The 17,079-nt window shown below is 38.3% G+C and overlaps 1 protein-coding gene across 2 annotated transcripts in view; it reads left to right on the top strand.

The window, feature by feature from the left end:
• The window catches only part of CERS6 (ceramide synthase 6), a 293,309-nt gene that overhangs the window by 152,564 nt on the left and 123,666 nt on the right, over window positions 1-17,079 (top strand). For both annotated transcript variants that reach the window (XM_045846986.1, XM_045846925.1), the window contains exon 4: window positions 16,976-17,033. In XM_045846986.1, the coding sequence (XP_045702942.1) occupies window positions 16,976-17,033 (58 nt within the window). The remainder of the gene's footprint in view (window positions 1-16,975; window positions 17,034-17,079) is intronic.

Genomic DNA, 17,079 nt, shown 5'->3' with positions numbered 1-17,079 from the left:
TTCTCTACATTCTGGAAACCACTTGTATTATCTTTTTTATTATAGCCATTCTAGTGGGTGTAAAGTGTGTCTCATTGTGGTTTTAATTTTTATTTCCCCCACGAATAATGAGATGGATTAACTTTTCACAAGATTATTGGTCATTCATATATTTTTAGGGAAATGCCTGTGCAGAGCTTTTGACCTTTTTTTAATGGGTTTGTCTTCTGTTATTGAGATTTAAGAGTTCTTTATACATTCTGGGTACATGTTCTTTATCAGGTACATGACTTACAGACATTTTCTTCCAGTCTATGGCTTGTGTTTTTTTCTTAATAGCGTCTTTTGAAGGGCAATGAATGGTGAATTCATGACATGTAATTAGTTTCCAATATTTTTCTTCATGTTAATTATTTTACCCAAGCTGAGTTTTGTAGGAACTTGTGGAGCTCCTGCAATAATAAATTGATGATTGGATCGTAGTATTACACCTTTGGAAGGTTTTAATATTTTGGACATTCACACAGAGCTCTAGTGCTAGAGTTCTAGCAGCTCCAGGCTTACCTGGTGCCATTATATGTTTGCGTCTCAGTTTCTATTTAGGGGATGACCATCAAAGGTGACTTCAAGGACATCAGTAAAGGAGAAGTTATCTTGGATGGTTGGTTTCATCCTGAGGATAGCCTAAGGGGGTTCACTCTTTCAGGTCAAGGAATGGGGCTGCTCCTTTTTCGTTCTCTCTTTCCCACCTCCTCTGGCACTCATCCCTTTAAAAAGTTGTTTTCCCCTCAAGACATCTTTTTATGGTTTGAAAAGAATGATATAGAGGGGAAAGTTGAACATAAGAATTAGCTATGGAAGTCTCAGGAAGCAGTTAGGTGGCACTGTTAGCCCGTAGATGGGGTGCTATTGCATGTTGGTTAAGAGCATGGACTCTGTCTCCCTGGCTGGCGTAGCTCAGTGGATTGAGCGCGGGCTGCGAACCAAAGTATCGCAGGTTCGATTCCCAGTCAGGGCACGTGCCTGGGTTGCAGGCCACAGCCCCCAGCAACCACACATTGATGTTTCTCTCTCTCTCTCTCTCTTTTTTCCTCCCTTCCCTCTCTAAAAATAAATAAATAAAATCTTAAAAAAAAAAAGAGCATGGACTCTGTCACAAGATACATGATCTGTCCAAAAAATATCCAGCCACATACTAAGGAAAATAGACATTTACTGAAGAAGATACAAGATACAAGAAACATTGTACATGGGACAATGATACCTCAGACCTCTTCAAAGCAGGCACCTTGGAACCTAACATAGTTCTTCCAATCCCCATCAGCTGCCCCATCATATTTTACTGAATCTCATTGACGGTCTGAAATCTCTTCCTTTTCAAAGACGATTTTAGTTTTCAGAAAAGCCTGAAGTCGCAGGGTGCCAAATCTGGGCTGTAGTGGGGCTGAGTTGCCTGGGTGACTTGATGTTTCATTGAAAATCTTTGCATGAGATGCAATGCATGAGCAGGCTTGTTTTCATGATGAAGCTGCCAATCAGCAGTTTCCTGTAGCTGAGACCTTCTGAATCATCCAAATAGTTTTCATGGAGGAATATTCAAGCTTAATGCAAAATTTGATGCAGATTAGTTTTTCTATTTGCTCAGTCATTTTTAATGCAAAGGCCATACAGTACACATGCTCACTCAACAGTGTGTACTGCCTCCACTGACCTGTACAGTGATGTCGTCAGTGTTCACGCAGGTGCATCCCAGCTCACTCTACTTGGCTGCCAGCTTACATCGATGTCACATAAATCATTCTCATTATATTATATTAACAATGGTTGGACTTTTTCCGGACAGATGTCATATGTGAGCTCAGGCAAGTTGCTTGATCTTCCTATATTTCCTTCCACATCTCCAAAATGGAGTAATAATAGTACCTACTTGTGAGGATTAATGAACTAGAACATGTAAAGTGCTTAGAATTGTATGTGTTGGTAATTAGTATTACTGTTGTTGTCATTGTTAAGTGACTGGCACAGGCTTTAGCATGAAGCACCCTGGGTGACATCTTGAGTTTGGTTCCCTGCTCCTGTATTACATGGTATCGATATTCCAGGGAAATTGTAAATACATTCTGTTATCATAATTTGAATTGTTTTCTTATTAATATATGTCATTGTTATGAGATGCTATGAGTGCATGATTTGCTACAGTGACTCTAGCTCTAAATTCCTTACTGTCTGTCTCCCCACATCCCCACCTCCCACTTCCCAGGCCCTTCCTCCTTTCTTTATACAGTACAGTTTCAAACTTAAAAAAGTCTGTGATCAAAACTTTGGCAGTGTGATAAATATTTTTGCAATAATTGTTTCTTACTGTTTCCCAAAGTAGAAATATTGATGCACGTTTACTAACCTTTTTATTTGAAAAGAAAAGGGAAATGTAAGAATATAGTTATTCTTTTATTCTTGACATAATCAAACATTCTCATAAATGTTTGCATCAGGAATTCTTTATCCCCAAGTCCTCTTCAGGTTCAGAAAGGTGTCAGAACGGGCCTGCTACCCGCAGCCCCATCCTCGTCAGCTCTTCCTCCACTATTCCACTACCATGGTAAAGGGACTTCCAGACTCTTAATGACAGTCCCTTTTTCCTTGTGTTTTTTAGCCACTATGCACTGGCTGTTTCTCCTTCTCTGTGTTACTGCAAAAGTCTTTAGAGAACATGGATATTGGGCCCAAAGGAAATTTCTCTTGGGTTTGTATTCTGCCTGGTCCTCCACTGCATCTCTACTCCACCACTCCCTCACCCCAGCTCACTTGGAGAAGGGACAGGGTGTGACACCATCTCCATCTTCACATGAATTCCAGATCTGACTTTGGAAGACTGAGTTTTCCAGGCACTTTCCCCTAGTGACAGTTGGGCAAGATGACCTTGACAAAGAGGTTATGTTTGGATATTGTCACAAGCTGGGACTGCAGACAGAGAATGTGAATGACTTCTTAGAATAGGTAAGGCTTTCTTAGGTTTGCTTAGGTTGTAGCCCATCAAGAAACAGCAATGTAGAGCCATGGCTGGTGGCTTTTTGGTTAAAGCATCATCTTATACATTGAAAGGTTGTGGGTTCTATCCCTGGTCAGGGCAAAACTTGTACCTAGGTTGCAGGTTCAGTCCCTAGTCAGAGAGCGTATGGGAGGCAACCTACCAATGTTTCTCTCTCCCATGGATGTTTTCTCTCCCTATCTCTGTCTGTCTCCCTTCCTCTCTCTTTCTCTCTAAAAAGAAAAAGAATCAATAAAACACATCCTTAGGCGAGGATTAAAAAAAAAGAAAAAGAAACAGTGTTATAGATTGTCCGCTCCTTGAGGAAGGGACCATAATATATTCATATTTATATTCCCACCATCTATTATAGTAACATATCTTGCCATTTAGTAAATCCTCAATATATCTTCCTTAGAGAATGGCCATCTGTTTATTCACATAAATACAAATAGAATTTCTTCAACTTGGCTTCTCTCCATTTTTGTTGGGTGGACAGTTTCCAAGAACTGAGCAAGAGTTCATGAGGTCATTAGAAAATAAAGGTGAAATTTTACCCATGAGAATTCCATGCCTCAGGAAAGCAGAGAATTCCATTCTGGCTTATTCATATAGTTTAGAGAGTAAGATCAGGAATAGAACAGGGCCCACCCATCTCTGCCACGTGCAGAAGTAAAAAGCTTAAATTAAAGATTGTGACCTAGTGACTCCAAGTTGAATGCAGCCTGCAAGAAGTATTTTGCTTGGCTTGTATGACAGTTTATTTTTAATCAAATTAATTGCCAGCATTCATAAAAAAATCATATTTCATATAAAATATCTAAAATGTCAAATTGCCAGCTTTCTCTGAAAAGTGGGGGAAACCTGGCAACATTTGAGTTCGCATTCTTTCTTGACATTTGACTGGCCCTTACTTCAATGGGCTATTGAAACTGCCATTGCCCCAGCGCCCCTGTCACGTTGCCAGCTGGAATCTGAGTGCCTGTCGCCATTCACGCCCATCCTCGAAGCTCAGCCTGACCACCCCTGTGTCTGCCTGACCTGCCTGGTCCTCACAGGGCTGAAGTTTTCAGCTCCTTGTTTAGAGTCTTTAGGTTTGAAGTTTTTAGATGATGACCTTAAAGTTCAGATGTCTGATTTTATGGTTGTAAACTGTCTGAATGCAAAGGAATTTAAGGACCCATGAATGAACACAAACTCACTTTGTTCATCTTTACATTCTCCGTGGTCTATTTCTTCACCTATCATCCTTCACTTATAATGCCACATTGCCATGGAAAGTCACTCTTATACTTTTCACTTTCCAGCTCTGCTAAATTTCCCTCTTAACATTTTCAGAGCCACTCTTACAATGTATGGATTTAGTGTAGTAGCAATCTGCAGTGGTTTTGTAACATTAAATATTAAATAACTTTAAAACTGTAGACCAGGGAAAAATCAGAAGTCAGCCAAATCCTGACACATAACATTTAATAAAGGAGCAACAAAGAGTCACTCATTTACATGACCTACTGCTTAACCACCGCAGTAGAATGAAGGCCTTCTCTACCCTTGTATCTTCAAATCTAACATGAAATACCTGTCTTAAAGTCATGCTGTAGTTTAATAGTCTCTCCAACCATGGGCACTGGCCCATGTAGTTAATTATAAGCTTAATTCAGAAACCACTTATTGGGTGCCCGCGATATACCTGCTGTATAAAAATAGTGATGATAGTTGAGTTGTTGAACACTCATCCTGTGTTAAAATGCTATTCTGTGTACTTTACAAGTATTATCTCATTTAGTCCTCTCTCCAGCCCTTGGGAGTAGGTGTTACTATCTTTATTTTATGGATGAGGTGATGGAGGCACAGGAAGTGCCCCAGATCACCCAGACAGAGTAAAACTGTGGATACGGTCTTCCAAGCCAGGCCCTGTGAACACAGCCTCCCTGTGTTAGAACTGGGTACATCTAAGGTACAGACATTTCATGCAAAGCTGAACATCCAGCTGGTGGTTAGCCACATGAAAGATAATTATAATATAGTTGATCTTCATATTAGAACAGTGTATCAATGGGGACAAACATTTTTGCCTTGGGAAATGGACACCAGGGAAGACTTCAGAAAGATCATGGTAAGTTGAGTTGGATGAAGAGGAAAAGAAATCTCAGGAGGAAAGAAAGGTATGACCAGGGGACCTGAGACATAAATGTGAGTGGGTTATTCATGAGATGGAAGGCAGCCCTGACAGCTGGGAGGTAATGTTTGTAGGCAACTAGGTATTCATTATTTCCAAATTTAGGATTAAGTTAAAGTTTTTTTAAAAAAAGAATCAACATAATGGATCAGGAATGAGATTTGTTAAGTCTCGTTAAAGAGGTGATTCCAGGCTTGGCTGGGGCAACATTTGATTAGCTTTACCCAGCTAAGCTTTAGCTTTACCCAGCTTAACTTTACCCAGCTAAGGGAGGGGGCACAGAGTTGTTATAATTTCCCAGTGATAGGCAGTGGTTTTCTTATTTCCCCTGCAATCACAGCATCAGTGCTGAACAAATAACTCTTCATCTTCAGTCTGCTTTCAGATAAGCAAAAACAAATTACACAGAGACTGGGAAAGCACCTGATGTCCAAGGGACACATAATATTAGGTTGACCTAGAGATGATAATAAATATTTGGCTGCTTTGCCTCTACCACACACTGAAGAATGAGACATCTGCAAGTGTAGGCTCCTAAGTCATATCGACTAAATTTATTTTTGGCAACAGGGAAGAAATCTTGCTTTTATTTCTCCCCCCGCCCCTTGCTCTAGACAAGTGTTAGTTGGAAAAAAGCTCACTTTTTCTGATTTCCACAAATCATGACTACTCAACCTTAGTATAAATGGAATTTTAGCTCACAGTTATAAGTTTAGTGTATATTCAGGGGAATGAATTCTAGCAGGAATGAGAGGTAGGTAAAATGGCCTAACAAAAGTGTAATGTGTAGACTTGGATTTTTATCAGATTTAGTTACAGTAGATTGTGGGAGACTAGGGCTGGTTGGATAGACTAAAGAGAATGGACACATATTGGCAATGCGGGATTCTGCCTGGCTGGGTGCTTGACCAGGAGACGAAAGGATGGATCCCAATAAGAATTAAAGAAAGAGTCAATATATGGACAAAGTATAAAAGACCCCATTTTCCAAATCAAAATAGTTAAATTTAAGAAACTGAGCACAGTAGATTAGAACTAAGTATGAAATGCATACAATATCTGAAACACTTCCAAAGGCAGTTTAGCCTTAAATGTATGCATGTCATGACAGGAAAATGATAAAATTAATTATTATTCTTAGAAAAAGATGCTTAGGTGATTGCATGAAGAACAAGTCATTCATGGTTTCTAGGTGGAAGAGGAGCAAAAGACATAGCCACTTAAGTTTTTAGTGAGCATATTTTTCTTTCACACTATCTTTTTATAATAAAAAACTTTTAGAATGCAAGGACTAATGCAACAAAGACACACTCAGCTGTACTTAATCCTGTTCTAAAGGACTAAAATATTACAGAACTGATTGAAGCTTCCTGAATACCCAATACTGGTCTCCTCTACCCTCCAGAAGTAAATCTCTATCCTGAATTTGGGCTTGTATATCCCTTTTTATTTAGGTATGTGTATGTGCATATTCACAAAATATATAGTATTGTTTTGCATATTATCAAACTTTACATAAGTGCTTAGTCTATTTTTAAAATCAGTGATTTAGTGAGGGCATTTTTTGTTCAAATTAAGTTCACATTTGACCTGCAAGTGAAAAGTGAATAGGTTTGACCTACCTCCAACCTCAGTGACTTTGTATTGTTAAATCTGCTGCTTCTAAATCAGAAACAGCTGAGCCCTCAGCAAATGAGGAAAACTATTTGAAATCACAGAGTTAATTGTTGCTCGAGGTAGAAATAATTTGGGAAATGTTTGCTTTGAGGCTGAAACTCAAGTCTGCATAATCTGTTCATGGATAAGTAACATGTATTTCCCTAGAGTATTTCACTGGACTTGTAATCTAATGCAAGTTTGAAAGCTATCCTAGAAATTTCGATTGTACATCCAAGTTTCCAAAAGAATTTGTCGTTTTACCTTTATATCATTCTGTAAGATATATGAGATGCGTTTCAAACTCGTTACTTTTCTTTTCTCCCTAGCTCATGAGCATCTCTATTGTAATCACCTAATAAAGTTAGTGTCCCAGTAACAGCTTGAAAAGGATGCTGACCTAAAAACCATGTTACATCTTTTTAGAAAGTATTTTCTGTGATGAAACTTACCTGTTAACTAAAACTCAGGCCTATCCTACTCAGTTGAAAATACTGCATCATAAATGTAAAGAAAAGTGATCTTTGCAGGGAAACATTTTGGCTAAAGGTCTGTGGAGCAAGAAAGAAATACCTGCCTTTTGTACCTTCAGCATGATTCAGTGATGTCTGATGGCTTCGTTGGATTTACTAGGTGCAAAATAATCATAGTGCCTTACTTTGTTCTGCAAATCCAAATTCCAGCCAGCCAAACAACTACCCAAACAAACAAATCAAAGATGGAAGCCTGTGACTTTGTAAAAAATTTAGGTATTGGTTTAATTTGTGAAATTCTATGCCTCTACACTAATCAATATTACACCTTCTCCTCAGAGACTGGGCCGTGTATCAGGTATCTGCTGGTTATTTTCTGGACTTATGGAGTAGTTTTCAATTTCCAGTCTTGATTTTAAAGCCACAGAGCCACAGATGTAGATGAAGGAGACCTGGTGTGAAAAGTGCAGAGACCTATTCACCAAGTTACTTGTGAATGTGAGAAGTTGCTCAGGTCTCTGGACCCAGGGTTCTCATCTATAGAACAAGGCTGTGGATGGACTCTCAGGGGTTCCTACCAGCTGTTCAGAATAATCTCAAGTTCAAGGAAATAAAAAATGGAGGATGGATACCTCCAATTCATGTGCACAGAAATATACTAATGTTACAATAAAACACCCATAAGGCCTTGCCCTCACTGAGCTGTTTTCCCACTAGGGCAAGCAGTGTACATTCATAACACCAGCTATAAGTGGGATTCTAGCTAAGTCATTTCACTTTGAGTGTGCGCTTCCCATTATGTGGAGAAAGGAGGAAGAGACAACTGAGAAAGTCTTTGCTCTCCTACCGTAGCACAGAAAAGGAGCTGAAATGGAGATGGCAGCTGTAGGAGTAATTCCACTGATTTTGTGTAGTGTGATGAGAGCAAGAGCTGGGGAGTAATGCTATTTACAATAAAAAAGGTTTTATTTCAATTTTTGTGTTAAACAGGAAATACTTAGTAGCGAGGAGCATGGTCTCTGGAATCAGCTTGTCTGGATTTGAACCCCAAATTCACCTCCTGCTAACTGTGTTTTTAGGCAAGCTACCTAGATTCTTTCTACCCATCTCTAAAGCAGGAATGATAGCATCATCTGCCCCCTAGGGCTCTCAAAAGGTTTAAGTGAGTTGATACACACACGACTCTTATGATGGTACCAGGCACAAAGTAAGTTCTCAAGAAATGCCAGCTATTATTGTTTTATAAAAATAAATAATACTCTCCCCAAGTAGCTCAGCAGGTTAGAGTGTCAGTCCAATGTGCCAAGACTGGGGGTTCGATCCCCGGTCAGGGCACATACAAAAATCAACCAACAAATACATAAGTAAAGGGAACAACAAATTGATTGTTTCTCTATTTCTCTCTCTTCCTCTCTCTCTCAAAAATCAATAAATTAAAAATTTTAAATAAATAAATAAATAAATAAATTTGTTATCCTCAAAGAATGCCTACTAAGTAGAAATACTGTTCACTTGATAAAGTTGAATTTTGCCATCAAGCTTGAAACTTCTTCAAAACTTTGTGGAAGTGACTATGTCATATATAACACAGAAACCCTTTTGAAGGGTTTTTATAAGTCCAGTTGTACTCTATGGAGAAGTAACAAAATATGAATGTAATATATTTATATAGTAGCTTTGTTCATATCTTATAAAAATCATTAGCTCTGAGTTTTTGGTAGAAAAATAGGATTTCATCTACCTTGTGCTTAGAGATAAAATGACAGATTTATATATTTTACAGTATCAGTATAATGAAGTCTATATTAATTTTTTCAAATTATCTTCTACTTATTTATCTAACACCATAGTTTTTTTATTTGCATTAATTTTCAAGCTACAGTGGCTTGATTTATATTAAATGTTAAATTTTATGAAAAAAAGATGTAAATCCTACTTTACTTTCATGTATTGAGAAGAAATGAGTTAATCCCTGTCTGTCTATATGATGAAACACCTAAAATAAGAAATGTCTTGAAATTAAATTCCATTTCAGAATCAAAACATTACATAATATTAATTATTTTGTGCTCTAACAATCTATCCTAATTTTACAGTCAATAACAGTATTTTTCATTATTTAAACCATCTCAGAGTTGACTCTCTTTTATTCCAAATTTTATATCGATTACTTTAAAATTGCATTAGCCATATTTATTATGTCTTTTTCTGTTCTCATGCAGGTTTTGTATAGAATAGTTGATAAAATTATTTGATGACTATTTTGGTTAAAATTAATTTAAAAGTGAATAAATGAAGGAAGCAGTCATACCTTTGGTAAAAATTCAGATGTCAATTTAGGACCAATTTCTCACAAAACTCTGTTTGCTGCCAGAAAGATAAATAAGACCTAGTTTTACCCACTTGGAACTCACAACCGAGTGAGAGGCTTGTGGCTATAATCAACGATGAGATAAGGAGGTAAAGAACACATCATCAGAGAACTGCAGTGGTTTTCATGGGGCGACATTGAGACAAGGTGACTTCATGGAACAACTAGCATTTGACAAGAATCCTGAGGGGGGATAGTGTTTCTGCAGGTAGAAAAGATGAGTGACTAAGACGGAGAATGGTCCCTTGGGTATTACTGTGGGCTCCAGTTAACAAGCTCAATATTGTTTTAACTGCCATGGTATTGAAAAAAAAGGACCAGTGCAGTCCTTTCCTATCTCCAGTTTTGCAAGTAGTCAGTTTCTATTCATCAGGACAGACTATTGTTGTAACAAGGTGCAGCCAAGAGGGAGGCCCCAAATAGGGATTTGGAATGGGGTCCAGAACTTAAGGTGTCCAGAAAATATTAAAACGATACATAGGATGTCCTCACCACCCCCACCCCCACACACATGAATACAAACAGGTGTGAGTTGGGGGATGGGACACACGGAGCAGGGCCATTGAGAGCTGTTTTGCATAGGAACAGCTTTGCAGCTAGCCTCAGGCATGGTCATTTAACATATCTATAACCTTTAACTGGTTTCATAGATATGTTAAATAGCTGTGGCCAGGCTTTGAGCCAGGGGCATAGAAGTGGCTTCCACCCAAGACATAACTGGGAGGCAACTCCCCCTGGTTACAGCACCTGTGTGAGAGCTTAGAGATGATTGGCTCCACACCATGGGGCCACACCTGCCCAGACTCACTCTGGCAGCCCAGTAAAGCTGGAAGGATGCGGGAATGCTGGCACATGTAACTGACTGTAGGATGGAAGTGGGCCTGCAGAGGAAGACTGGACTTCCCCTGGAGCAGGGATTTAAACGCAGACGCGGCAGCCATTGAAGAATCACCACATGGCTTTAACAAAGAATCACCACAAGGCTTTAGCAGAGAACCGCCACTCAGCTTTGGTAGAGAACCACTATGCAGTTTTGGCAAAGTGGCAGCCCCCAACCCCGCAGCTTTGCCAGGAGAGAACCACATGGCTTTGGGGTGCCCCCTTTTGCCATATGGCCTAGGAAGCAGGAGAGACTTTGCCTGGAAGAAAAGGGGTGAGAGGACTCTTGCTGGTGGGCCAAGAGAAGGTGCCACATGACTGTGGATTAACTGGAGATAGTGGTGGTGACACAGTTGATGGTGCTGGGAACCTGAATTATGGACTTCTACTTCTTTTCCTGAGGTACGGTACCCCAGATTAGGGCAGAGGGAGAAGGAAGGACTGTGTGCGTCTGTGGGTATCCTAAGAGATTTGAATATTTTAATGAAGACATTGGGTCACTGCTTTACGTCTGTATAGCTTTAAATAAATATTTCCTTTCCTTTTCACAAATCTCTGGCATTGAGAGACATCTTTCCTCTGGCGGCGGGCATAACAAACCTAGTGGGGGGTCCTTTCAGTAATAGTATATCGTACCCACCCCAGCCCTGTTCTGTAACATTATCATGTGATATCCGTTACTGTTTCCTCTCTTAGAAACACCATTTCAGCTAAGTACGTGGTCTTTAATTTTCATGTGTATAAAATCAGGAAGAGGCAGCAGAGCTTCATGGTTAAGAGCTGGGATGCTGGAACCAGATTGCCTAGTTTCCAGTCCTGACTCTCACCTTAACACCTATGTGCCTTTTAGTTGGTAAACTGCTCTTGTGTTCATTCCCTCATCTGGAAAAAAGAGAGAGAGAGATAATAACAATAGTACCGACCTTGTTCGTGGAATAGTTTCACTAAATGACTTCCCCAGTGTACAGTGCTTAGAATAGTACCTGGCACAGAAGCAGCTCTTCAGAAATGTAAATAAAAAAGCCCCACGTGCTTCCCCTGCTCTCTCTAGAATAGTTTTCTGAGTTGAGTTCAGGGCGCTGCTCTGGATGTTTTCTCCTGGCTTCCCCCTTCTCTAGAGATTAGGATCCCTGTACCATTTGGGTGACACCTGGCAGCAAGACACAAGATCTCAACTCTCTGATTTCCTGCCCTTTTATGGCACATTTTATTGTCTTGATTTAAACAAAGATCCCTTTCAGACTTGTATAAGGACAATAAGCCAGATTCAGTGGGTGGTAGTTTTTACTACCTTTCCATTTGATTTTTCAAGTTTGATGAATATAAAAGGTTTTCATGTCCAAACAAACGTAGTGGAACACACTGACTTCTCTAGGCGAAGTGCACTCCAGTTGTGGGGGATTTGAGAGCAGGCTCTAGATTTAGTGCTAAGCTAGGTTTGTGTCCTGGTTTTGCTAGGACAACAGTATGACCTTGGGCAACCTAATCCCTTGGCTTCTGTTTCTTAAAAAGTTTCCTACGTTACAGAGTCCGTTTCTCACTTGGAGTCTTTCAGGGATTGTGTGTGCTTTTGAGCACCTCTCCCAGGAGCTCAGGGCCCACCTCTCTGTTCTGCTAACAGGCTGACATTTCCCTTCTGCTTCCTAGTCTCCAGAATGGGGTGTGTGTCCCCACTCCTGGTTTCTGTGTCCTTATGAGTTTGTGCTTTCTTAACAAAATCCCTCTTCTGCTTGCTTAGAGCTACATTCCTAGAGGCACACCGTTAAATTCATGCATTCAATTTGCCATCTTTAACCAGGAGTCATCTTTACATTTTTAAAGGAACATTTTTTAACTACATTTCTTACTATAACAACAGTGTCTTTTGAAATTCCCTGTAAAAGAATAAATTTACTTCACCCATATGTGGAATCTAATGAACAAACTGAACTCAAAATAGAGAAAGACTCATAGATAGAGAGCAGGATGACAGCTTTGGGGGGTGATTGAGGGTGGTTGAGGGGTGAAGGGACCAAGCTAAAAAGAAAAAGGACTCATGGACATGGACTACAGGGTGGTGATTGTGGCTGGGAGGGCAGTAGGTGCAGGTGGAAGAGGTTATGGGGGAGATAAATGGTAATGAAAAAAAATACAATAAAAAAACTCTTAAAAAATAATAAATATAATGTTTCCCTCTTCACTCCTGTTTTCATTAGCATAATCTGAGAATTACATATTTTATATTAAATTATCCCTTAAGAACAATAGCATTTAATTTGACAGTGAAATATAGGGCAATTGTTTATGTTGCTAACCATAGTCTGTTTATTTTAAAACTATACTTTTTGAATCATTAGTTTGTATTTTTATCTCAGTGAATTGTAATTGGCTAAGCAACTTTTTAGGAAAGGCTAAAGAGTAATGTATTTTCAGAGTCTTTAGATATAGGAGACTGTTTTTCATGTCCCTTTACAAGTGACAGGCAGTTTGACTGGTTATAGTTTCTTCGATGGAGTCTTCTCTTTCTTCTGTGATGTGGTAATACACAGGAGAAATTTAAGACCAGCTGGATATTTGTTCTTTTAGTTGTAACTTATTTTCATTTGGCTTATGTGTTAACTTGTTTTCATGCCTAAATACTGAAGGATTTTTTTTTTTAATTTTAACTCCAGGACTCAAAATTTTTGTCAGAATGTGGCTTTGAGTTGTTTGGCATACAATTTAGTTTTTTTTTTTTCAGTTCACTTTTTAAAAATTGTGTCTCTGATGATTACTTCTATTTCAGTTCTTCACTTGTGTTTTCTCAGAAAAACTATAATTAGGCTTGGTTTTTCCCATCCCCCAGATCTAGGGTGTCCTTCCACCCATTGGTTCTCTTCTCCAGCCCTATGTGGGTGTTTATCTTCTCCATCAATGAGTTAATTTTACACAGTATGTATCTACTTCCCCATCCATGTGGGTAATAATGCTGTCACTTCACTTTTAGCTTCTTTATTTCACCTATAGTATCTTTTTATCTTACCCAATAGTCTTTATTGATTGATGGTTTTCTAATTTTGATTTTTAGGGATATATCTTCTTATATACACAATGCCAAATACTTTTCTAAAATTCATTTCTGATTCCTTTAGGGAGACATTTTTAGGAGATGGTGCTTCCTTTGGATCTTTAGCGTGCCCGTTTCTTTATGTACTTACGCAGTACTTCCTAGTAGACCTATGTGGATATTTAGCTGTTACTTTGATTATTCCTGAATTTGGAAATAATCCATCTAGATCTGCTCACAGAAAGGGTGCCTGGGTTGTTCTTGGCCTCATTCTTTGTCCTCTGTTTGCCAGTAAGTCTTCTTTAGATCTGGCAGTTTATAAGCCCTGTTGCATCCTCATGGTCTAAAAGAGTTTTATCTAAAGCAACTATCTCCAGTGTCTTGTTCTTTGTTCCTCTCTATATAGATTACATATAGCATTCTAATGCCCAGAATGCAATGCCACCTTATCATCTTGTCCATAAATCTGCTTTTCTGCAACTGAATTTCCTAGGATGCTGAGTGCTTCCCTTTCTTCCAACTCGTTGTTTGAAAGTTGCAGTCACTAATTGGTGGGGTGGGGGGTATTCTCCCGCTGCCTCAAAAAACATTGTTTATCACAGAGAGCTGGCTGGGTTTCTCAATGATACAGATTTTTGTATTTCTGTGCAAGATGACAGAGTGGAGATGGGAAGATATACAAAGATTTTCCTGCTTCTTACAAGACTCATAACTTGTTTCTTGTTGCCTTTTATTACATTTTAAAAATCTGACTTATTCTTTTTTTTTCTCTTGTAAATTTTTTCTCTGATTCTTGGAACAGGTTGAAGGTTATTCCCTCCTTTTTGTGGTTACACACACCTTTATTTACCCCCTTTTATAGATACTTTTCTGGGAGGTTGGGAGAGGCTTTTTCTGGGCTGGTAGCTGGCTAGACACCATATGAAACTTTAACTTACATGAAACTAACAAATTTTAAAAGTACTTTCTGCATGTGGCAGAATGCTTGAAAATTTTTCTTTCCGCAGATATTTTTATGGAAATAAACTCTTCTGTGTAAATATTAATCACAAGTTGTTATTCAAATGGTGGAGGCATCTGTTTTTCTGTAATAGAACCTATGTCTTATGAAAACTCAGTCATTTTGTGATGAAATAAAAATGTAGATAAGTCATTGTAGGATTTCCAGTGACTTCCATAAAATTTTTATTTTATATACATAAAAACTACCTGATCACTGCCTATTAATAAAAGTCTTAGAGCTAAAGCAGCTGCTATAAATTACTTAAGTTGCAAATTCAGTTTCTTTCAGGGCCCAGAAAAGTGACCTGCAAATTCATGAAGTAGGTTGGATTAATATAACAGGGATTGAAAGGGACTAGAGAGAAGTGGAGATTACTATGTTAGCCAGTCCTTGGGCCACTAGTATAATAACAAAAGCAGTGTAATATAAACCTACTCTCCCCTAATAGAGATGGAAGTGAAGGCAAGGGATGTTAATAGATCTGTCCAGTATTTGGAGAATCTATGTGTCTTAACTAGAGCTGGCTACATTATTTGCAGGGCTCAGTGCAAAATAAAATGGGGCCCCTCATTCAACAATGATTAAGAATTTCAAGACAGCGAGAGCAAAGCCTTAAACCAAGCATGGGACCCCACGTGACTTGCACAAATTACATGCCCTTGAGGCTATCCCTGGTCTTGGCTTCTGATCTAGAATTTGTACACACAAATGGAAAGAAACACATGCTCTCACCCACAACCAACAAAAATTGATAATGGAGAGAGATGGGTTAAATTAAGTCCTTCTCTGCCTGACTTATTTCACTACATCCATCCATGTTGTTGCAAATGGCAAGAATTCCTTTTTCTTTATTGCTGCACAGTATTCCATTTTGTATTGTGTGTGTGTGTACCAATATATATCACATCTTCTTTATCCATTCATCTATCAATTGTACACCTGCAACTAATATAACCAACATGAGATTGTGTACTAACTATACTTAAATTAAAAAACTCAAAAAAAGCTAAAATTAAATCCTTGATTTTGATTCTGCAGTAACTAAGGAAACCACCTTTAATCATAAGAGAGCTTTTGTATGGGATTTTAGAAACATTGCTTCTTTACATTCTTTGGAAGTTTTTGTTGAATAATTACTGCTTCCATCAGTTTTTATTGATTCCTACTGCATTCAGGTTTTATGAACTCTTAGTTGAAGGTTTCCAACCTGAGGTTCTCAGCTCTTTTCTAAATGTTAGCTCTGACTTGAACTTCAGAATGTCTGGAGAGTCACTGAACCCGGGAACAAAACTCCAAGGGACACTGGCTGTGGGGTCTTACTCTGTCTCTTACGTGAGTGTAGTTGTCATTTCTTCTAGGAAGTTTTGTCCATAACTTGAATACTATCCTAAAATAATCCTTTTTCCACCATATTTGAAATTTAAATTGCTTGTAAACAGAAAAAGCAGTTCACTTCCTGACAAATTGAAGCTGACTAGTCATTTTCTCCTGGTAATTTACAACTTAAAACTCACAGTACCTTTAACACCATTAATAAGATAACCTGAAGAATCCCATTCAGTGAAACCTGGCCAGCTTGTAAGGACACACTCAGAAAATATAAGAAATAAAATTGGGAATTAAATACTAGCATAACAGTGCTTTTGTAGTATCTAACTATCTGATTTATATGAAGTCTACATAAAGTCATATTTTAAAAGACTTAAGCATTAAATAAATCATTTAAAATGGAAGGAGAACTTAACATTTTTTCCTCATTAAAAAAAGGAAAGTCTAACAACTAGATCTACAGCTTGGAATGGTGTGAGATTGTCATTAAGTTGTACCTCAGATGGATGAGTTATATTTCAGATGGATTCCTGTATGTAGTAGCATCCACAAAGATGTTGATAAATATCTATAAAAGACAAATGAAGAAAAATACCTTACCTGATTTCAAAATATTAAGGTTTTTATTTTTAAAACAAATATGAACTTCAGTTAAGTTAATATCTGAATCAGACAGAATTCAAATCTATCTTATAGATCTTCATATTGTTGAAATACACCCCTCCATGAATGATTAACCAGGCGAAATTCACATTAGGGAAGAGAAGATGAGCAATGGGCAAATGGGCAAGAGAAATGGGCAAATACATTAAGTAAGTGAAAGGAAATTTAAGTTGTGAATGTAACTACTAATATTTAAAATATTTGCGATAAGCCATGCACATGAGTGTGTCTGTTCTGCTAGCACTGAAACTGCTCATTAAATTTGATCTCAGGTTGGGGCATGGACGGGGTTGGGGGACATATTTAATAGACTTTTTCACTCACATGTTTCAGAATATGCAATGAAATATATAAGCCAAATGTCATAGAATTTTTTTTAACCTTCTACAGGTGGAGATTTTCATTTTACCTTTATGTATTTACCTACGGAGTCCGGTTCCTGAAAAAGGTACGGCCTGTCAAGTTACTTCATGTAATTCTTATGTGCCTGTAAG

The sequence above is a fragment of the Phyllostomus hastatus genome, unplaced genomic scaffold (genome assembly GCF_019186645.2).
Source record: "Phyllostomus hastatus isolate PE091 unplaced genomic scaffold, TTU_PhHast_1.1 phas_contig_1, whole genome shotgun sequence".
Classification (NCBI taxonomy): Eukaryota; Metazoa; Chordata; class Mammalia; order Chiroptera; family Phyllostomidae; genus Phyllostomus; species Phyllostomus hastatus.
Note: the sequence above shows the minus strand (reverse complement) of the source record. Positions and strands in the feature narration are given on the sequence as shown.